Genomic DNA, 27,349 nt, shown 5'->3' with positions numbered 1-27,349 from the left:
ATCTTCCTTTATACTCCAGATCCCGAGCAGGTTTTGCAACTGCAGTTTTACAAGGGATCTTAACTACACCATCATTATCTTAGTGCCTCCTCCCCCAGTTTGGCTATGGTATTCTACCCATATGTTATGACTGCAGATGCATCCTTGAAGGACATAGTACAGTTTTGTACCTACCATAAATGTAGATGTCCGATAGGTATGCATCTGCAGTCAGGATTACCCTCCTTCCCCTCTGTGGTATTCCTAGGGTACTTACCCTCTCTTAGCTAGCTGGGGAATCTATTATGGTGTATTTGTTTGTATGTATATATGTATATATACTTTTGATTTCTACTGTTTGGAATTTTCTACTTTTATACAAATTTAGCCTTCCTAGAGGGCACCTGGCATCTGGGGCAAGAAACACTGAGGAAAATGGCGTCGGCTGATGCCTTTATACCCCAGGAGCTATGACGTCGGGTGAAGTGCGACATCAGCCGATGCCAGACCCAGACTTTGGAATCTGGCCGACCGAAGGGCTGCCTGAGGCAGGACAACCCATATGTTATGACTGCAGATGCATACCTATCGGACATCTACATTTATGGTAGGTACAAAACTGTACTTTCTTTGACTCCAGATGTATCAAAGCTCTCATGTCTTTTAAAGTAAATCCTAATGAGAATACGATGATGTCCACAGGTGTCGTACCTGTCAGTAGTACTAGTACTGGTTTTGCTTCTTAGTCTTACCAACAGTCATTTTTTTTCTGAAGCTGCTGCCCTGCTGCTCCTGACAAACACTTATCTTCACATTGTGCACTACTTCTTGTTTCTTGACTTACAACGTGTGCTTATTTTTCTGTACTTTAATTCTGTACAGTATCTTGTTGCAGAGGCATACTGTTAAAACAGATTACTCCATCAGCCAAATGTGCATGTATGCTTTCAGCTTCTTACTACGTTATCAGCTTCATTGCTCGACTGTACCTGTAACATTCAGTTCACCTCAGCAGCCCGGCTTACCTCCTCCCATTCTTTTGATTCTCCTTCCTTTGTTACATTCTCCAATATCTCTATATTCATACTTCTGCAACTAGCATTTTGTCTTGCTCTGATTCTCTCCTATATTTCTACAGCAGCAGTGTTTACTTTTCTTGCATCATAGAATTCTGCAAGCACTAGTGATAGCCCTCTGGTGCCAAGTAGCTCATAAACAGAGTAGGTGAAGTTCCATGGTCCCTTGGCCAAATTTTTCCATGACAGCATGTATTCCACCTCAGCTGTCCCCTGAAAAAGGTTGCTGGCCTAGTGGGCCAAACCAGATGAACAAAGGGTAAATAAACAAAAATAAATAAATAAGGCCCTGTTCTGTCCATTAGAAGATGAAAAGCTTTATAGAAGGAATCGCAGACATTTGTGCAGGAAAAATATTTTACACCCAAGTTTCAGGACGCTAATCAATCTGATGTATTGCAGTCAGTCTTGCTGCAAAAAATAGAGACTTTCAGAACTATAATACCAAGAATTGAAGAGCAAGAAATTCATGAAGTTGTATCTCAAGAGTATAGCTATGGTATAGTAAGAAGCATTCCAAGGGCAAGATGAGATGTCCAGTGTAGATAGTGCTGTGAGTACTCCAGTGACAGACGTAACCATGCAGATGTATTGACTATTCAAGGACTGAAAGTTTCATTTATGGAGCATATTTAAAATATGAAGTAGGTGTGAAGTGGTAAAGAAGGATGGACAAATATTTGTGATATTATCCAGGAGTTGGCATCAGAAATATTCCAGATAATAAGATTAAGAAATAAAAATGGCTTTCTTTGCAGGCTTTAGAAGCTGTCAGAAAAAGGAGGAGGACAAATTGTAATAGAAAACGGAAAAACAACTGTCCTACTGAATGCAACGTTTCAGGGAATAATAAAGAGAGATGGAGCAGGCATACTTATGTGAGCTGTGCAAAAAATGAGAGGACAATATAATGGGAAGGACGATATTTTTATTTTTTATTTATTTTTTTTATCGATCCTCGATTGGACTTTCGTAAATTTCCCCAAACAAAATTACCAAGTGGGCTGTCTACCTGATGAGCTTAGTGATCACCTCCCCACATTCCTCCTTCGAAAACATGTAAACATACCCAAACCCTTACTTTATAAGCAAACTAGGGATGAACACAAAGTAAATCCGCAAATTCTTAACAGTATGTTCCAACAATGTATCTGGCACCCATTACAACCTCTAGCATTAGACCAGGCAGTTGAGTTCTTCAGTAGTACTTTTATGAATGTCCTTAATATAGTCGCTCCCAGTAGAAAACTTAGAACTAAAGTAAACTATGCCCCTTGGCTGAGTAGGAGTACAAAAGCCTTACTAAAGTCCAGAGATAAAGCCTGGATGATCTGGAAAAAGAATAACACTAGCCTAGACAGACAAAACTACCAACAACTTCGGATTCAGGCCAAAAAAACAAAACTGGATAAACAGAACTACTTCCTAGGTATCCAAGACAAACACTCTAAAAAACCCCAAAAGTTATGGCAAGCTATCAATTCCCTACTAAAACTTGGCAAAACTACCACCCCAGCTGAAAACACCAACACTAATGATAACAACATAGCTTTTCAATTTAATCATCACTTCACAGAATCTTTTCTGTCATTATCTACCCAACTATCCAGGAATAACTCTATATCCACTCCCACTACAAGTCAGACTAATATACCTTCCTTTACACTCTCACCCATACCAACCTCCATAATTTAAAAACTACTCTTAAAACTGAAACCAACCACTCTTGCAGCCGATGGTTTACCCACTAATTTCCTAAAAAATAGCAGCAGAATCCTTAGCTTACCCTGTCTTAATTCTTATCAACTGCTCCATACAGGAAGCATACATCCCTCAATCCTGGGATTCCGGGTATTGGCTAAGGCTCTTGCCACCCCCATAGTGCCTTTTTTAGGCAAGGCTCAAATTCTAAACCTACCACCCTAGAAAACAAAAAAGGGAAGAAACTGAGGGTAATGCTGTTCAATGCCAGAAGTCTAAATCTCAAAATGCACGCACTCGAGGCCCTTCTCAGTATGGAGAACATCGATGTCTGTGCTGTAACTGAAACCTGGTTCAAGGCTCCTGAGAGCACCCCGGCACTATTAGGTTTTACCTCATATCATGCGTTCCGGCCCCAAAACCCAGACCACACCACAAAAGGAGGGGGTGTATCCATATTCATAAAGAATACCCACACCTCCAGGCTGGTGGCAACGCACGAAGCTTCGGAAACCATCCAGGTGCAACTAACCATAGGCAAAACTGCTCTACAAATTGTAGCATGCTACAGGCCACCCTCTCAAACTCAGGAACCCCACACAGCCTTCCTGAAGACACTGGAGGATATAAATGTATCTCCAAACACCATCATATTGGGTGACTTCAACTACCCGAATATAGACTGGGAACATTACTCAAGCCCTAACTTTCTAGCCCAATGGTTCCTGGAGTTCATAAATTCAAATGCCATGGAACAGCACTGTTCCCACGAGAGGAGAAAATATACTAGATCTCATTATCACAAACATGGGGACAAAATGCTCCACACCGGAAGTATATCCCTCATTGGTGAGATCTGATCATAAACTAATCTCACTGGAAATCCACATCCCGCCCCCACCCCAAACAAAAAAGACCACAGTGAAGAACTTCTCTAAAGCAAACTTCACACTACTCAAGACTAGTGTGGTATCCTTCAAGGCCCCTGAGCCAGTGGAAACCACAACCCAAGCTGCGTAAGCCCTTACAAATGCCTTCTATGAACACCTCCAGGACTGCATGGATCAGGCAATCCCAAATAAAACCAAGACTCTTTCCACAAAGGGCAAACGTCCAGTCTGGTGGACCCCAGCCATTAACAAACTTTACAATAAGAGGAGAAAGCTATTACATGATAGAACAAAATCCATAAAAGGGAAGTCACCCCTGATCATTATTAGTAAAAAAATACGAGCACTCATGAAATCAACTAAGGCCAATTTTGAGAGAAAAATTGCCATGGATTCAAAGGACAATCATAAGGCCTTTTTCAGCTATGTTAGGAACCTGGGTGGAAACTCCCAGATATGCTCAGAATTAGTCCAAAATGATACAAAATCACTGAACCCACAGACATTGCCAACATACTGGCAGACAGGTTCAGTGCAAACTTCACCCTCTCCCCTAAAGGAGAGATAACTATCCCAGCAGAGTGTAGCCTCCCAGACATCTCAAATGCGCAGGTGAAAGCTGCTCTCTCTAAAGCTAAAAACACAGCATCAATGGGACCGGATGGTGTCCCCGGCTGTGTGCTACACGAGCTAAATGAGGAATTAAACCCGCACATAAGGCAGCTGTTTAATCTCAGCCTTACCACAGGATACGTGCCCAAGGAGTGGCGTACGGCAACTGTGGTCCCACTCCACAAAGGCGGTGCCTCTACGGACCCTGGTAATTACCGCCCCATAAGCTTAACAAGTCTAGTCTGCAAAGCTATGGAGAGGATCATAATGGAACTTATAAACAAAGGTATAGGGGACTTGCAGACATTGGACCTGACCCAGTTTGGCTTCGTCAAGGGCAGATCATGCCTTTTGAACTTGGTCGACTTCTTCGAAACAGTCACCAAGGCCATTGATGAGGGAAAGGCAGTCCATACAGCCTACCTTGACCTTGCAAAGGCCTTCGACACAATACCCCACTCGGGTATTGTAGAAAAACTTACCAGCTTAAATGTAAACCCATATGTCACAAGATGGGTTGCAAACTGGCTTAAGGACAGAACCCACAGGGTTAGAGTTGCTGGCGCTATGTCAGACTCCAAGCCGGTCACAAGTGGTGTCCCACAGGGCTCGGTCCTTGGCCCCTATTGTTCGGCATCTACTTCTCAGAAGTACAGGCCAACATGGGAGGACTTTCTGATAAAGTTTGCAGACGACTGCAAACTGGGCCATAGTGGAAAGTGCATCGGACACGGATATCCTTCAGAAGGGACTCACGGAAACAGATAGCTGGTGCCAGAGCCATGGCCTGAAGTTAAACGCCAAAAATGTATAGTCATACCCTTCGGGAAAAACAAGGTAACCCCAAGCTACCATATAGGTGGCAATCCACTAAGCACAGAAGAGGTTATCAGGGACCTGGGGACCCAGGTTGACAGTGGCCTTTCTTTTGACACTCACGTTGCTAAAGTGGTTAGAAAGACCTTCTACATTGCCCACCTGATCATGAAGGGATTCACATCCAGATCTAGTGAGGTCATTGTTCCCCTGTACTCTTCACTTATCAGACCAATGATCGAGTACAATGCCCCATTCGGGATGTATCTCACCCGACATCTGCAGCAATTGGAGAGACCCCAAAAGTTCCTCACCAAAAGGATAAAGAGACTCCAAAATCTGTCATATGCTGCCAGATTGAAGAAACTCCAGCTCTATTCAGTTGCATACCGTCTGCTCAGAGGTGACATGTGCCTGACATACAAGGCCATGTCCAACCTGGAATTAATGGACATGCTCCACCTCAAAAAATCCAAATCCACCAAAACCACTAGAGCAAGCGACTTAAACCTTAGCACGGATATAAATAGGACGTGCTGGAGGGATAGATTTATCACTCAGAGACTCCCTATGCTGTGGAATAAAATCCCGATCCATGTGAGGCAGAGCACCTCGCTGTCTCTATTCAAGAGAAATCTTGACCTGTGGATGGGAGATCGTAGGTTTATCCCGGGAATCATCTCTGTGTCACTGCTGGACAGAAGCACAACAAACTAATGGGCACAGTATTTTTTCATATAAGGGGTGGCGTAAGCCACAAAAATTTGGGCTAGGCTTATAAATGCCTTAGGGCAGATAGCCTAGTATAAACCTATGAACCTATGAACTATGGAAAGTGTCATATATTATCCCTCTACACAAAGGTGGCAACTCCTATGAGCTATCAAACTACCGCCCTATTGCTGTCTTATCCCCCCTGTCTAAGCTCCTTGAGAAATGCATTCACACTCAAGTGATGCACTTCTTAAATTCACATAATCTTATCTTCTTCACACAGCATGGCTTCCGCCCAAACTATAGCACAACTACTGCACTTCTCTCTTTTACTAATCAGGTTAACCAACTTAGAAACAACAATTTCCCATCAGCTATATTCTTAGATCTCTCTAAAGCATTTGGACATGGTCTCACATACCATACTTTTAGACACTCTATCCTCCCTGTCCTTTGCCCCCTCTACTACTGCCTGGTTCAAAAGCTATCTCTCTGACAGGAGACAATCAGTCCAATGGCAAGGTGTGCTATCACCTCTACTGCCATCTACCATAGGTGTTCCACAAGGCTCAATACTGGGGCCACTGCTATTCTCCATTTTCACCAACAAACTACACACCTCCACCCAGCATGCATCACTTATACAGTACTCAGATGATTCTACACTTATCTGCTCAGCCCCACCCCTAATCACTTTACAACAACTTATCCAGGAATCCTTCAGCTCTGTGAAAAAATGGATCAGTGATATCCAACTTATCCTTCAGCTCCGTGGAAAAATGGACCACTTGATATCCAACTTATCCTAAACCCCAACAAGACCAAATTACTCCTATTTACCCCCAACAAATCTAAAACCACTCATCTTTCCTTCACTATCACCTCCAGTAATGGCACTGCAATTTCTCCCTCTCCCCATACTAAGCTCCTTGGTGTAGAAATAGATAAAAATCTTCACTTTGATGTCCATATTTCTCAAACCATCAAAAAAGTACATAAAAAATGGGAACTTTATACAAGCACAAAACTTCCTATCAGACCAAGCACGGGTCACCCTAGCTCAAACGCACCTTTTGTCCACCCTGATGTATGCAGCACCAGTCCTAACCCACATCAGGAAATAAGACCTAGACAAACTTGAGTCATGTTACAATAAGATTGCAAAATTTGCCAATAACTCTGCTTTTAGAAGCCATCATTGCCTTGCCCTAAAGGAACTACAGTGGCTAGAACTTCCTCAGTTACTTAGTTACCACCAACTAGTTCTCATCTACAACATTGTAAAGAATCCTCACAAGACTCCAGCTCTAAACGAACTACTAACCCAATATTCAGCAAATTGTCCTCTCTGCTCAGCCAACTAAACCCTCCTCTGTATATCCAACGCCAACAACACTGCAGGGAAAGCTCTTTTCTCTCATGCCATAGCTAGAAAGTGGAATGACCTCCCCCCCCCAGAATGTGTCTTCTGCACCATCTATGTAACAGTTCAAAAAATCACTTAAGTCACATCTTATGGATTCCTGGCTCTGTCCCGGCTCTGTCCTTGCATCACATAAATATTTTCCTTCTCTCTTCCACTCCTTCTTACCTTCCTCTCTTCTCTGCTCACTGTCTATATACTACAGTGCTAAACTCCTCAATTGACTGTCATCTGGGGCCTAACTATGTGCAAATTAAGCTTGCTTGGAACAATCCATTGTAAATGTATATTATTTCTTGTGTGATTTGTCTTTCTGCTTGTCTAATTCCCACTGCAAATATTGTTTAACTAATGTGGAGCTTTTCTCCCAGAGCCTCCGCTGTAAATGGACCTCGTTCCTGTTGGACTTTCCTGGTCAACAAATGTAAAATAAATAAAATAAAAGTAAATAGTGTGCTCTCTAATGTAGAGTCAGACATCTGGAGAGTGATGTTAAATGGGTTGTAGAAAGCTTTGCTAGTACCAAGGCTACAGGAATTGATATAATTCTAGCTGAATTTCTTAAAATCTGCAAAATGACATGGTTATAGTGTGGCTTGGAGTTTGCCAGCACATTTGGAAAACATGACAGTGGCCATTCGACTGGAAAAAAGGTCAGTTTGTATTCCAGATAAAAAAATTGTCTAACAATTGCATTTGTTTTATATGCTAGCAAAGTGATGCTCAAGATCCTGCAAGCTAAACTCCAGCAGTGTATGCACTGGAATTGCCAGATGTCCATGCTGGAAGGGGCAGAGATACCCGAGATCCAGTTGCCAACATCTGTTTGATAATGGAGAAAGCAAGGGCATTCCAGAAAAAAAAATGTTCTTCAGTTTTATTGAGCACTCCAAAGCCTTTGTGAGGACCGTAAGAAACTGTAGCAGATTCTTAAAGAAATGAGGATACCACATCCCCCTTCGTTACCTTCTGAGGAATTTGTATACAGAACAAGGCACAGCTGTTAGAACCAAATGTCAAATAACTGACTGGTTTAGGTCTGAGAAAAGGAGCAAGACATGGCTATATATTGTCACCCTGACTTACTCAGTTTATTTGCTAAATATACGATGTGAAATGCTGGATTAGTGATAAATGAGAGCTGGAATCAAAATTGCTGGGAAAGACATTAACAACCTCAGATATATAGATGATGCTACTCGGCTGAAAATAAGAAGGAGTTGAAGAGCCTGTCAATGAGGGTAAAAGTAGAAAGTGCAAAAGCTGGCATGCTACTCACTAAAAAAGCAAAATTTATGTCATTTAGCCCCCATCAGTGCTTTGCGAATAGATAAGAAGTGGAGGCAGCAACAGGTTTTAATTTCCTGAGCTCATGGACTGCAAGAAGATCAAATGAGTCAATATTTAAATAAATCATCTAAACTTCACTGGAAGGTTTGATAGTAAGATTACAACTCAAGTCTGCATAAACTGAAGATAGCTCACTAGAGAAGGTTGCGATGCTGGGAAAGTTTGAAGGCAAAAGAAGGGGCAGAAGAGGCTAAGGTGGATAGACAGCTCTACTGAAGTAATGAATATGAATTCACAGGAACTTAAAGAAGCAGTTCTTGATGGACTGATCTGGAGTTCTAAAATCCTTAAGGTCAGAAAGAGTTGGATTTGATTAAATGACTAAGCAACAACAGCAAAGTATTACTTTGATAGAAATAGCTGTTGACACACTTGGATAGAATTAAAGTTAATGTTAAGTGATTAACATAACTTAATACATGCTGTCTCACACATATATGCATATTTTAATTTACAAAAAGGCATGTTAGGTTATGGGTTTATGATGGGCTAAGCTATTGGAAAATGCACATCCTGTCATACACCATTCTTTTGGAAGTCTACATCCGATTGTACTCCGTAATGAGTCTAGGCTATGTCTGCAGTGTCACTGTGTTGTTTTTTTGTCCATCAAGTCAGTACGGTTATACATGTATACTTGTCAGAGCATAACACATTTAATCTGTTCTCCAGATCAGGAAGTACATTTCAGCTCTTCAAACAGAGAGAGACAGAGAGAGACGGAGAGAGGGAGTTAGAGAGAGAGATATGAGGAGGGAGGTAGGTTAACATTGTGAAAGGAATAGGGGATGCTGTACTTAAGACTATACATAGTCCACTTGTTACATTTTGTTTTCCAATGTTTGTAATATTTTCCTTGGCAGTCCTATTCCATTGCAGCAAAAAGCCCACCTCATGAAGTCCTATTCCATTGCAGCAAAAAGCCCACCTCATGAGCCTAAATATGGTCAGTCAAAAAAGATATTAAGGTCAACAAGGACTAGGCTGAAGACCTAGAAGTTGACTAAAGCAAACGCACAAGCCGTCAAGGAAACACAGGGCTATAGCACCTTGGAAAGAAGAGGAAGTCAGTGGAGTTGAAAAAAAGTGGTAGCATTTCAAGCAGCATGTGTAAATACTGTACAACAGTATGGAAATAAGGTACTTGAGGAAAGCAGCTGGTGAAATGCAGAAGTTCAGGAAGTTATCAAAAGAGAGGAGAATTTCAGGAAAAAAATTTGAGATAGAAAAGACAGACTTGGCTAACAAACAGGCTAAGAGAGCAGTAAGAATTGCAAAGAACAAGGGGGCAGTACACTTAATGTTTGCAGTGACAGAGTGGAGAAGAAGCTGGAGATTAGGGAATAGCCTAAATGGGCATCCCTAGACTTGGAGAAACCATATAGTAGGGTCCCACGAAAGCTGATTTAGTCATCCTGTGATGGTTCAAAGTCCCAGAAACATAGAATTAGTTCATGCTATGTACAAGGATCCATTGGCAAAGGTATGAACAGTGTCCATCTCATATAAGGGTTCCCAGTGGGAATGGGTATGCATTAGCTTTCAACTCTGAGCACACTGCTGTTCATACTAGTGATGGACTACATTAGCAAACAGGTCAGAGGGAGAGATCAATGAAGCTGCTGCTTGCAGACAATGTGCCTTTATCAGCAGTCTGAACAGGACCTTTAACAAATGTAGAGAAAGCGAATGCAAAACTGAAAATATGTGGTCTGAAATGGAGTACAGACAAGGCAGTTGTTGTGGAAGTCGGAAGAATCAGGAAATTGAGATAAAAGAGAAAATTAGTGGAGCTTCAGTTATTTGGGAGAGAGAAAGAAATGGGGAGTCTGAACGGGAGGTCAGAACTAGAATAGAGATGCTGCAGCAAATGGGTGCAGCATGTTAGTGGTAGTATGTGACAGAAGAATGTCAAAGAAGTTCAAGATGTACAAAACAGTGGTATGATTACAACTTCTGCATGGTACACAAACCCTGGCAGTGATGTCAGAGTAGTTGAGGAAGATAGAGGTGATGAAGATGAAGTGCCTGAGATGAGTGGTAGGATGCACACTGTGGGAGAAATGAAGATGGCAGCGCAGAAGCCAAAGTAGCTCCAGTTGCAAAGAAGGTCAAGGAGAACAGATTATAGTGGTTTGGGCACATGCGCAGAAAAAAAAAGAAATGATTTGGTGAAGATTCTGGAGAGACGGGAAGAAGCCGAACGAAAGTGAAGAAGTCCTGCCAGGAGACCGAGAGACTGTGTAAGAGAAAAACTGTGGACTATTGAAGCAGCTAGGAGTTTGGCACTGAATTAAAAGAAGTGGCGGCAGTTGATGTGACACCTTGACCCCATTTAGAAAAAATGGGTAAAGGGGGGGTGGTTGATGATGATGATGATGTATTCCCATCTCCATTAATGCTACATTACTGCACCCCTTTCATAATTCTTGCATTACAAGGCAGCTGCTCATTTGCCACCTTCCCTAACAACAGGAACTTCTTCAGAAGAATAGAGCCTTGTTGGTTCTTGCATCCTGTGATAGAGGAAGAACAGGTACTGTACCAGAAGACCAGTTACAGTCAGGGCTCAGTGCAAATGGAACAAGGCCATCACACAGTTTTCTGATTTATTTTCACAGAGTTTATACTTATGGAATCTTTTTAGATGATTTTCTACTTCCTTTGTAGAAAGAGTGCATGTTTCTTCATCCTCCATGCACTAAGAACTGATAGCAGAGCAGTAGCTCTCTCTCTGTCTCTGTTCTTAGGAGTAAGAGTCACCTTAGGTGTTCACCCTTACCCATCTTTCAACTGGCTGTTGACCTGTCTGTGCTCAACACTGAACTTTGGTTTGTAGCATCTTTGTCAGCAACAAAACCTCTGCAGCAGAGGGGTTGATTCTCAGGTTATCACCCTTACACTTCAGGAAGTAATCTTTGACTAGAGAATGCTTTAGAATTGTGACCTGATACTTGGATTTCATTTTCTTCATTGTTCTGAAGTTGCTGATGTCCTTGGAGCTTTGACTTGATGATGTGATTCTTTCATTTGCGTCATTCTATGGCCACTGATGTTTTTGTAATTATGACTTTATATTTAGATTCCATTATCTGCATATTTCTCTAGCTGCTATGATTTTAGACATTTCTCTTGGGGGAAGTCTGTATAAGTCAAGTTACTGTCAAAGGCATATTCCTACAAAAAACACAACTTCAAGGTAATTAACCTTCCTTTATAGTGACTATATATTGTGGTGTCTTGAGATGCCCTCAAAACTCACATCAGAGAAATGTGCTGAAACGGCATGCAGTTTCCATCTTTTGTTACTTTCATGTCACTGCATGAACATTACACATCACAAATCTTTGACTTTCACAGAATGCCCAAAGGCTACATTTATAAAATAAATCATACCTTTACTTAAGTAAGCTTGTCACATCAGTAATACATGTTTAAGTTACTTCACTCTTTGAAATACTTTCAGAAAAACAGTAATCCTCAGACTTAAATAACATGCAGACGGACAGTAGAGGTACGACTGCTGAATACTACACAAATGCACTTTATAAGCACTTACACGAGTGCATGGATCGTGCTATTCCCTAACAGAACCAAGATGCTATCCTCCAAAAAAAGGAAGCCAATCTGGTGGTCCCCTGCTATAAACAAACGCTACAACAGAAGAAAGAAACTGCTGCAAAAAGAGTAAAATCCCATGACTGGAGGAACTCCCTGATCAGCCTCAGTAAGAAGCTGTGATCCCTCATAAAATCCTCCAAATCTTGTTATGAAAACAAAATCGCCACTGTTTCTAAAGACAGCCGCAAAGCATTCTATAGCTATGTCAAGATTCTCAATGGCAACACTCAGATCTGCTCTGAGTTACAGCACAATGGCACTAAATATACAGAACCAACTGATATTGCCAACATCCTGGCAGATAGGTTCAGTGCTAACTTTACCCCACTCTCACCCCCTAAAGGGCCTATCTCTATACCGGAAGAATGCAAAGTTCCTGTAATCACGGCTGCACAGGTAAAAACCACACTCTCCAAAGCCAAGAACCTGATAACATCCCAGGCTGCATTCTACATGAACTACAGAAGGAACTGACACCCCACCTAAGTACCATGTTCAATCATAGCCTCACCACAGGCTTTGTGCCCACTGAATGGTGCACAGCGACGGTTCTCCCACTCCACAAAGGGGGATCCATCACAGACCCCGGGAACTACTGCCCTATTAGCCGGACGAGCCTGGTCTGCAAAGCCATGGAACGTATCATCATGGAACTTATAAACAAAGACATTGGTAATCTCCAAACTCTGGACCCCACCCAGTTCGGGTTTGTAAAAGGCAGATCATATCTCCTAAACCTAATAGACATCTTTGAAGCAGTCACCAAAGCTGTAGATGAAGGTAAGGTGGTTCACACAGCCTATCTAGATCTCGCCAAGGCTTTCGACACCATCCCCCACTCTGGAATTATCGATAAACTCACTAAACTAGGTATAAATCCCTATGCAACAAGATGGTTGCCAACTGTCTCACTGACAGAACCCACACTGTGAAAGTAGCAGACTCCAGACTTCAGACCAGTGACATGTGGAGTACCACAGGGTTCAGTCCTAGGTCCTCTCCTGTTAGCCTGTACTTGAGAGAAGTAGATACCAAACACAGAAGGTCTTTGGCTAATAAAGTTTGCAGATGACTGCAAACTAGGAGCCGTAATCAAAACTCCTAACGATGTGGACTTCCTACAAAAGGGCCTCACTGAGACAGATGCATGGTGTCAAAGCCATGGCCTTAAGCTCAATGCCAAAAAGTGCATTGTCATGCCTCTTGGTAAAAACTCTGTATCCATAAACTATCACATAGGTGGTAGTTTACTTAACACCGAAAGTGTGATGAGACATTGGGACACAGTTGGACAGTAGTCTCTCCTTTGATAATCACATCGCCACAGTAGTCAGGAAATCCTTCTATGTGGCACACCTCATCACAAAAGGTTTCTCATCCATGAAAAAAGAGATAATTGTTCCCCTCTACTCATCACTCATTAGGCCCATTATAGAGTATAGCGCTTTTTTTGGTATGTACCTCACAGGACATCTACAACTACTGGAAAGGCCGCAGAAATTCCTCACAAAGAGGATTACTGGCCTCAAACAGGTGCCCTACGCAGACCGTCTCAAAAAACTCCAGCTTTACTCTGTTGCATATCACCTACTCAGAGGCGATCTCTGCCTAACATACAAAGCTATGTCAAACCCAGAACTGTTGGACATGCTCCACTTAAAGAAATCCCAATCCCTCCGAGCTACACGCTCTAGGGACCTAAACCTTGTCACCACAATAAACAGAACATGCTGGAGGGATAGATTCCTCTCCCAGAGACGTCCCGTACTCTGGAACATACTACCTATCTATATCAAACAAAGCTCCTCATTAGCACTCTTCAAGAAAAATCTTGATGATTGGATGAGAAATAGGAAATTCGCCCCGGGGATCACTTCTGTGGCTCTGCTAGACATGGGACCAGGAAAATAATTTTCTTGGATGGCGAAAGCCAGGGTACCTTTTTGGCTAGGCTTATATAGGTCCTAGGGCCAATAGCCTAGTACCTACCTATGAACAGAGTTTAAATAGTTCACCAAAGTTCAGTAATACAGTTAATCTTCAGTCTCGTTTGCATTGAATGTATAAGCCTTCCTTGCTTCTCTCTCTAGTCTCTTTTCAGGCTGTCTTCTGTCTGGCCTCCTAATCTCTCTGTTCTTGACAGCCCCTTCCCTAGGTATCAGGTTCTTCCCTTAGGCTGAGGCTAACATATGGTAAACATCCCCACTCCATCTGTGTCCCTCTATAATCCCTATGCATTGAGAGACAAATGTCTTTGTTGTATCCAGCTTCCATTATCTTTTCCTAGAAATACTACTTTAGCTCCATCTGCTGGCCATCTTCTTATATAACCGCTCTTAAAACTCTGATGTCACTATGTACTATTTTATTGAGCGACAAGTCTTCAAACTCCACTGTATCACAGTATATATGAAGTTTTATTGAAGTGATAACTGTAATTTGATTGAGAGCTGAGGTACAATAATTATTGACTTACTGATTATATCGTTTTGTTCATTTATCTGTATTACAACTTGCACTCTGAAGCAAAACCGTTGAAGAGATGCATGTGCATCTCATGAGAAGTCTTTACAGCAGACATAAGATGTAACAGGTAGAAGTTAAAAAGGAAAAATCCTCGGGCTGTTAAACCAGGCATTAAAATTGTGTATCGCTAAGCATTTTAAAATATTCGTCATCATTAGTATCTTAAATTTCACAGTTTCTTTATAAGAGTTATTGTGCCTGGTTGTCACTGCTGGTTGTGTTAAATTGTACTTAATGAAGTCAGTTCACACTCTTGACAGCTTAGTTTGAGCAAATTTGTTACCTGACCTCTTGTTTGTTTAAGATATATAAAGTTTAGTGCAATACTGATCAGTGCAGATAGCGATTTTAGAATTAACTGTATAGGACATACGTCTTTCCTTAGAAACACTGAGATAAATTCATAATTATTTGAAGAAATGTTATGTGCAAGAGAAAGTACGTTTGCTTATGATCTGTGTTTGAAATAATTTACAAAATATTATTAGTACCTTATGTAGTTCATATTCATTTCCTATGCTTGGCTTACCTATTTATTATTTTGAAACAGTTCACAGTGGTGCAGTTAATACTTTGACATTCCATCCTTCTGGCAACTACCTCATTACTGCTTCGAATGATGGCACTTTGAAGATTTTAGACCTTTTGGAAGGGAGGCTTATTTATACACTTCACGGGCATGAGGTATAGTAGGCTGATGGTCTGTATACTTCATATTATTTCTGTATTGGAGAATGAATGAATGAATGTCCTTAGATTTCTGAGAATTTTATATTGAAAGAAATTTGGCAAAAATTGCATACAGGCTGATGTGACAGTTATGGCTGTTTATCTGTAACCATACTTGTGCCTTGTCATCTCTACGTCACCATGAGGGTAACCCTTTTGTGTTGTGCCTTTCCATCTGACTGCATGTTTTCTGTGGAAAGGAAGAGCCATATTTTGTTTCTGTTCATTACTGCTTACCATTCATTTTGTGAGGGTGTACATTTTCATTGTTTAATTCATAATGACTGTATTTCTGTGAATAATCTGTTCAAAGGGACATTTAAGAAAGCCTTGCGTATAGAACGTATGTACATTTTATATTTTTTAGCTGACCTTATTATATTTAGTAGCATATTGATTTCAAGCCTAGTGCATGTTTAAGTTTTTCATTCTTGAAGAAAGAGTTGTCGTTCCAAGAAAAATCAATCCAAAATTTGAAAGATTTCTTAATTGGAAATCTGACACTAGTCTGATGCAGTAAGGTAACATTTTGGGCATGGTGATTCAGTGTGGATCCACTGGCTTTTGGTGTGCACTGATCAAGCATGACTATGCAATTTTATTAGGCTTCCAGAACAGCAGCCTCTTTAACATAGAGGGATAAAATCCGAGTTTGTTTAGTAGCTTGAGATCTGTAAGAGATGGACATGGGGGTGATGGTGCAGTAGAATCCCCAGTCGGAGAATAGAGGTCACTGAAGGTACTTTACTTTCAAGGGGCTATGGCCATTGGAAGGTTACCTGTCACAGACTCTGGAATACTGCTGTGCTATGTGCTGTTAGATAGACACATGCAGTGGGGAGTGGTCAGGGTGTTAAAAGATAAAATCCCAATTCCCTTTGATTGATGACTGCAATGATTTGATGCTTGATGTTTACTCTGTGGTGGAGTTGGGGGAATGAATGAGCCACAGAGCTCTTTCTTCAGGGAATGAACAGGCTAGTTGGGAGAAATGGGAGGGATAGCTAATGGTAAGATTGGAGTTTCAGGGTAAAAGCGCACACCCCTCCCTCATAAATGCAGTGTGATGTATAACATACTATAAATTGCAATTTACAATTTGCACTACAGGAGAATTGCAGGACACATTCGCATCAGTTGCTATTGGCTTGTGTCTCTCTGTCGGTTAGTGCTGTTTGGGAGAATATTTTATGATTATTCAAATCAAAAGATGTTTTTCTTCACTGTGGAAGAGTTGTGAAATGAATACCCATGTCATTATTTCTTTCTTTCTTTGTGTTCTTTCTAATTTTGAAAAAAAAAACTGTGCAGCAAGACTGTCAGAAATACACACACCTGTCTGCATTTTGTGAACTGCTTAGATGAAGTAAAGGAAAGATGCATATGCAGGAGCTTTGAGCAGCAGTGTATCTGACTTGAGGTATTGCAGTTGTAGATGTAATCTTGAAAGTATGTTATAACCATTGTATTGTTTCTGTTTTATCCAGCTCTTGATTCAGATGTCTGAGAGGGTCCCTATGAAGTGTTCAGTCACTGTGCATTTATCCCTTTAAGGGGAAGAGATCATAGGGAAAGGCAAACTTGTAATTGTGACCTAACCATACCTTCTGCTACTCCTCTCAATGTGCATATACATTCCTACCAGAGTAGAGAGGCCTTTCTAATTACAGGGCTCTTTGTTGTCATCTGCACGGTAAAAACAAACCTTTTCAAATTTATTCCATCAGTTACAACTTTGATGAAAAGGCTAGTGACTGAATAAGTAGAACGAAAATGTGTACAGGTTGCCTCAGCTGATTTGGAGTTCAAGGCTTTGACTTGTGATGCACTTCATAATGCTATATCAATTTTTGTGGGCATCTGTGGGTGCATATCTTAATACCCATAGACATCTGGTACAGTATTTTTTCATTATGTTTCAAAATAATTTTATTTCATAGTGAAACAGGAACACTGAAGCCATCTATTTATTCAAGACTTAAATAAAAATAGACATATTTGTATGTACATTGAAACTCCATCCAAAGAATATTTTTGATGTTCTTCGTGTTTCACTGTTGCAGTCATAACTGTAGGGTGATCCTGCCGGCAGGCAGCCCAAGGTCGGCCAGAATCACAAAGTCTGGGTCTGGCGTCGGCTGTACAAGCTAGTACCCTGACGTCAGTACGCTCTGGTACATAGACCTCAGCCGACGCCATCTTCTCCAGTCTTTCTTGCCATGCGGTGGAAAGCAGTTCGCAAGTCGTTGGTTGGCGATTTTCGATCTACGCATTTGATTGCTGACGGTCCGAAGTTCTTACTTCTCTTCTCAAAGCTAAGTACCCCGTTGGGGAATCTTTTTCTTGTTCCTCCGATGTCAGAAAAAGTTAATAATTGTATAGCGTGTGGAAAACCGATACCTCATAAAGATTTCCACTCTTACTGTCTACCTTGCTTAGGCCCTGACCACAACGTTTCTTGTTGTCGGTTCTGTGCCAGGTTCAATTCTCACACTATTAAGCGTCGGTACGACTGGGCTTTAAATTACTTTGGCAGACGCTTCAATTATAGAATGTCGTCGGATTCTACCGGAATTCAAAAGAAGTGCAAAGACAAGGACAGGCCTCCGAGGTCCAAACAGGATTCGTCGCAGCTGGAGCCAGCGTCCGGTTCAGCTGTCGTCAGTGAGGCGCTTTTGCAGCCCCTGTCATCTGCCACTTCTGAACCGATGGCCGATACGGACTCCCATGGGGAGCCATCAAGGCCTATTGTTTTATCTGCTGCCGGACCTTCAGACGTCACTCCCTTAGATGGGTCCGGAACCACTGTGCATGTACCGGCTTCTGAGGGGGGTATTCAGGCCTACTCACATCACCATTTCAAAGACAAAGGCAAAGTCCAAGACTCCAGTTAAACCTAAAGTTTCTGCTCCAGCTACTTCTGAAGCTACTCCCAAGACACAGAAGCAATTGCTAAGGATGGCTGAGGATTTGCTTACAATGATTAGGGGTTCTCACCCCCCTCCAGAGAAAAGGCCTCGACAGGATGTTCCTTTGGATTCCTCTGACCAGGCTTCATTATCTTCTGTTTCTTCCTCTGATCAGAAATATTCCTTTCCTCCTTATGAGGATTCGGATGCAGAGGATTCCCTGCCCACTGCTTCTCCGCCTGAGGATTTCTCTTGGGGAGACCTTACATGAGATGAGGGAACGTTTTCATTGGGAAGGTCAGGATTATTCTGCTTCCAAGAAGAGGCTTAGGGAATTCCTTCTTCTTCCTCAACACAGGCCTTTAGCTATTCCTCCTGTTCTTGATATTGTGGATGATGCTTTTTCTGAGGCTAATTTGAATCCTGATTCCATGCCCCCTGCTCCTTCTAAGCCTGATAGATTTTACAGGGTCCCTGATTCTCATTTATTCTTATTCAAGAACCCTTCTGTGGATCCTGAAACTATTTCTCAGGGTTCTAAGGCTGCTTCTTCCAAAAATCCTATTCCCTCCGAGAAGGATTCTCGTGCCTTAGACAGGTGGGGTAAAAAGGTATATACTTCTGCTACCCTTGCTATTAGGGCTTTAAATTGCCAGTTTCATGTGTTTAAGTATCAGCAATTTCTTTTGTCTATTTTGAAGCAAAAGCTTGCTACCTCTCCGGCATGTGCAGAGGATAAGGAATTGCATGATGTATTGCATGCAACTGAACAAGTGAACAAGCATAGTTTGCATTGTGGTTTTGATGCTTTGGAAGCTTCTTGCAGGGCCGCAGCCTCTGGTACTGTTATTAGGAGACATGCCTGGCTTCGAGAACAAAGTTTGCCGGAACAGGTTAAGGCTAAACTTTTAGATGCCCCTGTTCAGCATGATGTTTTATTTGGATCCAAGGCTGAAGAGGTTATTAAAAAGATGGAAGAAAAGGCAAAATCTATGCAGACTGTGAAAGATTTCTTACAAGTTCAGCCTCCTAGATTTTCCAGGAATTGGCCCTCCAAAAATTGGTCCTTTCCCACATCTGACAGGCCTCAAAGGGGAAGATATAGACGCTCCAGAGGTCGTGGTCAAGCTCAGGCCTCTTACAGATCCAGACAATGGACTGCTTCTTCACCTAGAAGGGGAGAAGACAGATCCCAATCTCAAAGGAAGCAGACTCCATGACTCTCTTGGTTGGGCTTCAGGACCCCCTTACCTGGATGCCCCTCTTGGAGGAAAGCTTTCTCTTTTTTACAGGAATTGGGCTCATATTACCCAGGACAAATGGGTATTGGACGTGATTTTAAGAGGCTACAAGTTCCATTTTCATACTCTGCCAAGGGTTATCGGTTGGCCAGATCTGCCAAAACATCAATGGACAGAGGCCTTAAATCAAGTGGATGCTCTTCTGGCCATGAGAGGCATAGAGCCTGTTCCTCTCTCAGAAAAGGGAAAAGGCTTTTACTCAAGACTATTTCTGGTTCCAAGAAAACAAAGCTCATGGAGACCTATTCTGGACCTTTCGGTGTTAAACACTTTTTTGGAAATTCCAAAATTCAAAATGCTTACTCTTCAACAACTGCTTCCAGTACTCTCCCAGGACGCTTGGATGGTGACATTGGACCTCAAGGAGGCCTACTTACACATTCCCATCAGGCAGGAACGCAGGAAATTCCTCAGATTCAAAGCAGGCTTGAGGCACTTTCAATTCTCTGTACTGCCCTTTGGTTTATCTACTGCGCCCAGGGTTTTTACCAAGTGCCTGGCCCCAGTAGTGGCTTATTACAGACTTCAGGGGATTCAGATTTACCCCTATTTGGACGACTGCCTTATTCAGGCAGACAGCAAGGACCTTTTACTTCAACATCTGGATTTTGTTCAACGTCTCTTCCTCCTCCTGGGATTTTCAGTGAACATAAAAAAGTCCCAATTGGTTCCTTCTCAACAAATGATATTTTTGGGAGCCCTCCTAAATACAACCTTACAAAGGGCTTTCCTTACGCCAGAAAAACAAATACAGCTGGCTTCAATTTTCAAAACCTTGGCAACCTTAACTCAGCTCACTGCAAGGAAATTCCTGCAGGCACTGGGCTATATGGCTTCATGCATTCTGTTAATTCCAAATGCAAGGCTTCATATGAGAAAGCTTCAATGGTACCCGAAAAGTGTATGGTCTCAGCATTACCAAGATCTGGACACTTTGATTCCTCTGATCCCCTGCCTCCAGAAGGAGTTCCTTTGGTGGTCCAGGGTGTGCGCTTTAAACAAAGGGAAGCCTTTTCGTCTACCTAAACCTTCTCAAATCATAACCACGGACGCCTCGGATTATGCTTGGGGAGCACATTTTCTAAACAATTGCCAACAGGGGACCTGGACAAAGAATCACCTTCACTGGCACATCAATCTGAAGGAAATGTTGGCAGTTCAAAATGCTCTTCTAGCCTTCAAGAACCTTTTGCAACCAGGGCCTCTTCTAATTCGTACAGACAACACCACAGTCATGTGGTACATAAACAAGCAGGGGGGCTCTCATTCATACCCCCTTTGCAGACTAGCTATGGCTTTATGGGACATAGCTCTAAGTCTGAATCTGCATCTTCAGGCTCAATTCATTCCAGGAAAGCAGAATCTCTTAGCAGACAGCCTAAGCAGAAACATTTTGGATCCTCACGAATGGATGCTAGACACCAACTTATTCAACAGGATAACTGCAGTTTGGGGGTGTCCCCAGATAGATCTGTTTGCATCCTATCTCAACCATCAGCTGCCTCTCTTTTGCACCAGGTCCTTCCACAAAACAGCTTGGAAAGTGGATGCCCTGTCATTCAGTTGGAGGAACCTTTCGGGATATGCCTTCCCTCCTCTTCCTCTTCTTCCCCGAATATTACTGAAGATAAAACAAGACAAGCCCAAGTTCATCATCTTGATTGCTCCAAATTGGCCTCGACAGTTTTGGTATCCAACCTTACAACATCTCTGCTTGGAACCTCCTTGGATCCTTCCTCTGTACCCTTCTCTTCTGTCCCAGCATCAGGGTCAGATGCTACACCCTCATCTCAAGACCCTTTGTCTGGCAGCTTGGCTCTTCACGGATCTTTGATTTCTTCTCAGCACCCAACAAGTTTTGGATGTTCTTCTAGAAGCCAGACGGCCTAGCACTAGGAAATCCTATGCCTCTAAATGGAAAAGGTTTTGTATTTGGATGCAGGACCGTGGCTCTAACCCTTTTGTGCCTGATCTCTCGTCTATTTTGCTTTACCTTTCAGACCTTTTGTCTAAAGGCCTTTCCTTTTCTTCCATTAAGATTCATGCTTCTGCTATATCTGCTCATTTTAATACTGACCCTCCTGTTTTTTCTCATCCATTGGTGAGACAATTCTTGAGAGGAGCTAAGAATTTGAGGCCTCCTAAGACCCCTCCTGTCCCTGCCTGGGATCTTAACTATGTTTTGGAAAAACTCACTTTGCCTCCTTTTGAGCCTGCTGCGGCTTCTGATATTAAATTTTTATCCTGGAAGACAGTTCTTTTGTTAGCATTGACTTCTGCCAGAAGGGTTTCAGAGTTGCAAGCTCTTATGGCTGTGGAGCCATACCTAATTTTCCATCTTGACAGAGTATCCTTGAGGACCAATCCTACTTTCATGCCTAAGGTGATTTCAAAGTTGCTTTAAATCAGACTATTCACCTTCCTACCTTCTTTCCTAATCCTCAAAATAAAGGGGAAAGGATTTTGCATTCATTGGACGACACAGACAGTTACGTTTTACTTGGACAAGACTAAAGAATTCAGAAAATCTAACCAATTGTTTGTTTCTTTTGCCTCCAGTTCTCTTGGAAAGGCTATTTCCAAACAAACTATTTCCAAATGGATTGCCTATGGAATAAGATTTTGTTACACTCATCATGGGAAACAGTTTCCAGGTACTGTGAGAAGTCATTCTACTAGAGCTGCTGCCACTTCTACTGCTTTTCTCAGAGGGGTCCCTACCAAGGATATCTTGGAAGCTGCCACTTGGAGTTCTGTGCATACCTTTTCCAAGCACTACAATCTCCCTTTGTACTCTAAGACTAGGGCAGGTTTTGCCTCTGCTGTTTTGCAGGGCCTTCTTGCTGCCCCTTCTTCTATCTAAGCCTCCTCCCTTTCTTCACTGCTTTGGGATTCCACCCTACAGTTATGACTGCAACAGTGAAACACGAAGAACATAGTACAGTTGTGTACACCTACCATAACTGTAGATGTTCGAGTGTCTTCACTGTTGCAGTCGGTGTTTCCCTCCCTCCTATCCCCTCTTTTTTCACTTTATGGTGTGTTTGTGTTTCCTTGTGGGACTCATTTTTTGTTTATTGGGGATTTCTGACATCTGGGGCAAGAAACGCTGGAGAAGATGGCGTCGGCTGAGGGCTATGTACCAGAGCGTACTGACGTCAGGGTACTAGCTTGTACAGCCGACGCCGGACCCAGACTTTGTGATTCTGGCCGACCTCGGGCTGCCTGCCGGCAGGATCACCCTACAGTTATGACTGCAACAGTGAAGACACTCTAACATCTACATTTATGGTAGGTGTACACAACTGTACTTTTCTCTCAGGCAGACTGCAAGAGATGTTTCTCCCCCTTGTTTTGTCATTGTAAAACATGAGAGTTTGTATATTTAGATGTCCTTGGTGCATTTCTTCTTAGAAGGAACTGGGGTGCAGATCTCATGGAGGTTGGAAGCACATCCACAGTCACTGTTGCTTATTGAGTAATCTGATAGTCATCCAGCTATTTCATAGTGTTATATGTGAAAAAGTTTGTTTGCAGAAAAGAAGAAATATATTTGAAAGGTTATGGTTTTGTAAGAGCAGAAAAATATGATTTTCAGGTAGAAAAAAATGGTACTGCTCCAGCTACCAGTTTTCTTGAGGCGGTGTAGTTTATAGAAAACTGGAAGCTTTGGATCAAGAATCTGATTTATTATTCACTGTGAGTTGAATAAATGAGAAGTTTGATAAGATACAGTATGCCACATTTATCTCTGTTGCTGGAGAAGAAGCCTTGAAGGTATTAATGCCTTTTTAGAAGAAAGAAAAGACAGTTGTAGCATTTGAAACAAGCTCAGATACTATTGTAAGCCTAGAGAGAGACTTTTTTGCAAGGTTGCAAGGTCTTGCAGACACTATAGGTGCTTACATTACTGAGATAATGAATCAAGTTAAGGACTATGAAATTTGGAGAGGTGTTTGATTCATTAATAATTGACCAATCCTTTTGTTGTATGTAAAAATGATCAGATAAGGAGCAGGTTTTAAAGACAAACATCCCCTTATCAAAAACTGTGGCTGTATACAGAGTGAGTAAGATTATAAAGTATGCAGTTTAACAATTAACAAAAGAAATGGATGTGCTTAAGAAAGGGTGTCACTCAAATAAGACCGAGATTGAGAATGCACCAGAAAAGGGGTTTTACTCCAGAATTTTCCTGGTCCCTAGAAAGGAAGATCCCTGGAGGCCAATCCTGGATCTATCACACCTCAACATCTTCCTCCAGGTTCCCTCCTTTTGGATGCTCTCTCTACCTACCCTTCTGCCCCAACCCTTCCACAGGCCTTCTTAGTGTCCTTGGATATAAAGGATGTCTACTTATACATCTCAATCCATCCCCTCTTCAGAAAATTCCTCCTCTTCTCAGTGGATTCTGCACACATTCATTTCTGTGCTTTACCATTTGGTCTCTCTATGGCCCGAAGAGTATTTACAAAATGTCTGTCTCCAGTCATGGCCTTTGCCAGGACAAAGGGAAGATAACTTTTCCCCCTACCTCTGTGATATCCTCATTCAGGCTGCTTCAAGTTCCATGGCCTTACAACACCCGGACTTCACCATCTCCCTCTTGACAGATCTGGGATTTACCATAAATCTCAAAAAATCATCCTTTTTCTGGGATGTCAGATTCTGACAAGGGACATGATGACCCGCCTTTCCCCAGAAAATAATGTGATTCTCACTTCTTAGTTCAGGGAAATATTTCCTTTCAAAGCCATTTCAGCCAGAGAATTTCTCAGAATCCTGGGGTTCATGGCCTCGACCACCCCCATGGTACCTCTGGCAAGGCTTCACATGAGTAAGTTCCAATGGTACTTGCGAACAGTCTGGAAGCAACATCTACATCCCCTAGACTTCATGGTCCCCATGCCTTGGCAAGGGAATTGAATTGCTGGATAACCCAGATTCAGGCAAACCCTGGCCTGCCCTTGCAACACCTATCCCCCCAACCAGGACCTCTTCACAGACGCATCAGACACAGGATGGGGTGCAACCTTAGGAGAATAGAGAGTGAAGAACTCATGGACCCTCACTCAACAGAAAGACCACATCAATAGCAAGGAAATGAGAGCCTTGATATTGGCCATGCTAATCTTCAAAGATCATCTTCTTCCAGGCACTCTGAAGTGGTAAACAGACAATACCACTGTGTTGTGGTACATGAGCAAATGGGTTGGGGGGGGGGGCAAGGTCCTACCTCCTGGGCAGGCTGGCACTCCAGGCTTGGGAAGTTGCCCTGGAAAGACAGATCTTCCTCCATACATCCCTTCTGCAGACAATGTGATGGCAGATTCATTAAGCAGGACCATGACCCTGTCTCACGAGTGGATGCTGAACAGGGGTGCGTTTCTGGATCTGGTCCATCGATGGGGTATTCCAGATGTGGATCACTTTGCCTCCCCCATGAACAGACAGCTTCCAGCCTTCTGCTCCAGGGCACCACATCCAGAAGCATGGAGGGTGGATGCTCTCTCAATTCCCTGGAAGGGGATGTACAATTGTGCATTCCACTCCTTCCCTCTCATACAAAGAGTCCTACTGAAAATTCAGAAGGAACAGCCTCAAATCTGCTGGTGACTCCCTACTGGCCAAAGCAGCATTGGTTCCCCCTATTACAGCATCTAGCCAAGAGCAATCACCACAAGTTACCCCACCAAATTGACCTGCTCACACAGGAGAAGGGAACACTCTTGCATCCCCAACCATCCACACTAAATCTTGCACTGTGGGTGTAGGGCACCGATTCCCTTCAGTCACCTATACACAGAGGACGTGCTTCAGGTTTTGCAGAAGGCGAGGCAACCAACTACCAGGAAAATCTTACCTGTCTAAGTGGAAGTGATTTTCTGTATGGTGTCAGAAAAACAACTTGCAACCACTGATGGCAGAGCCCCTAGTGGTCTTGTCCTACCTGTGTGATTTGGTGAATTCTGGACCATCCTACTTCTCCATTAAAACCCATTTATTTGCCAACTCAGCATGCCTGCCATTGGTGCTACCTTTGGCTTCCAGGTTAGAAGTTAAACTTTTCCTGAAACGGACACTACATCTCAGGCCCCCAAGGAAGCCCATTCTGCCTCCTTGGGATCTAAATTTTGCTCTGGAAAAGTTGAGACTCCCACCTTTGAACCAGTCAAAGACTGCTCCCTCCAACACTGCACTTGGAAAACTATACTCTTGGTGGCCATCACTTAAGCCAGAAGGGTTTCTGAACTTCAAGCCCTTATCGCTTGTCCCCCTTTTACTGTTTACTTTTTCTACAAGGACAGGGTATGTTTACGTACCTCCCCACCCTTCATGCCTAAAGTGGTCAATGAATTATCCTTGGACCAGGGCATCATCCTGCCAACCTTTTCCCCTCTCTACAAAACCCAGTAGAAAGGATACATCTGATGTTGTAAATCTTTATTCATTCCTTGCTGATCGGACTTCAGTTCCGTCCTCGGAACCGACACGGCCATTTCCAAGCTTGCGTCAGCCAAAAACTCTCAGCCAAGACCTACGCATAATGCCCTTCTCATAGTCTCTCCAGATCTTGTTTGCTGCGTTCCTCGTCAGACGTGCCAAGCCTTCTCTCTCAAAGCTAAGTGTAGAATTTTGTGTAAATTTCTATAAATACCTTACCTTTTAGTCAGTTTTTCACTCATTTCCTTTTCTCATCTATAGACTCCTCTACTTGTTCTGTTCCCTACCCTCTACCTTTGGTAGTTACTTTTACACCATCTTTGGTACTGTCCCTCTGTCCTACCTTTAGTAGGCCCTCTTTCCTACCACTTGTGGTACTTCTAAGTACCATTGTTGTTACTCTTCTCCTTTTCTATCTAGATAAAAAAAAAAAAAACTTTTTAACTCTGCTGCTGTTGTTTACCTTGTCGCTAGATTAGTGTTGTGTGTGTCATTATGTCTGATAAAACTAAATTGGGGTTTAAGCAGTGTGATAAATGCGGGCGTAAGATGTCCTCAGATGGTCACGCTCGGTGCGTTTATTGTTTGAGCATTGACCACATAAATGCCTTATATGATATCTGCTCCAGCTTCAGTAATCGCACTTTAGCTGAGCGCAAAAACAAATGGATATTGAAGGGTTTGATGAAAATTCCTTTTTTGGAGGCTTTTTCTGGGATGGAGGTCTCACCACCTCCTAAGACTAAAAAACACAAAGAGAAACAGAGTCGCTCGGTTCCTACATCTCCGTCCATTTTGGAACCGTGTTGACACCGAGCTTCTCCGGCGCCTTCGGCACAGACAACCGCGGCACCAGGCTCTGTCTTCTCCCTCTGTGCTGCCTCTAATTTTGACCTCTATTACAGTTCCAGCTTTGGCACCATCATCCTCGGTGCTGTCCTTTTGTCTTGACACCGGCTTTCACTACCATACCCGCTTCAGCAGCATCCCCGGCCAAGGTGCCGATAGCTTGTACGGCTCCACAGACAGTGACCCCATTGGTTCCAGAGGTTGAACACCTACCCAGAACAAGATAGTCTCCAACTTATGACCCTTTTTCGGGGCACGGATTTAGCCTCTTTCTTGAAAGACTTGACTCTCCTTCAGCAGCCTCCTACAGATCCACCAGGAGCCTTTCAGAACAAGATGTAGTGTGGGTTGTGGATCAGCTTCTGGCAGATACAGGATTGCCCACCCCTGCTAGGTCTTCCATCCCCTT

General features: G+C 42.6%; 1 protein-coding gene across 1 annotated transcript in view; it reads left to right on the top strand.

Moving 5' to 3' along the window:
* POC1B (POC1 centriolar protein B) overlaps positions 1–27,349 on the top strand; it is a 944,738-nt gene that overhangs the window by 419,060 nt on the left and 498,329 nt on the right. Inside the window, exon 8 of the mRNA XM_044087861.1 lies at positions 15,259–15,392. Within this exon, the coding sequence (XP_043943796.1) occupies positions 15,259–15,392 (134 nt within the window). The remainder of the gene's footprint in view (positions 1–15,258; positions 15,393–27,349) is intronic.

This window comes from Protopterus annectens, chromosome 11.part0 (genome assembly GCF_019279795.1).
Source record: "Protopterus annectens isolate FY-2018-M chromosome 11.part0, PAN1.0, whole genome shotgun sequence".
NCBI classification, from domain to species: domain Eukaryota; kingdom Metazoa; phylum Chordata; order Ceratodontiformes; family Protopteridae; genus Protopterus; species Protopterus annectens.
The sequence above is the reverse complement of the archived record's forward strand: the minus strand, read 5'-3'. Positions and strand labels throughout refer to the sequence as shown.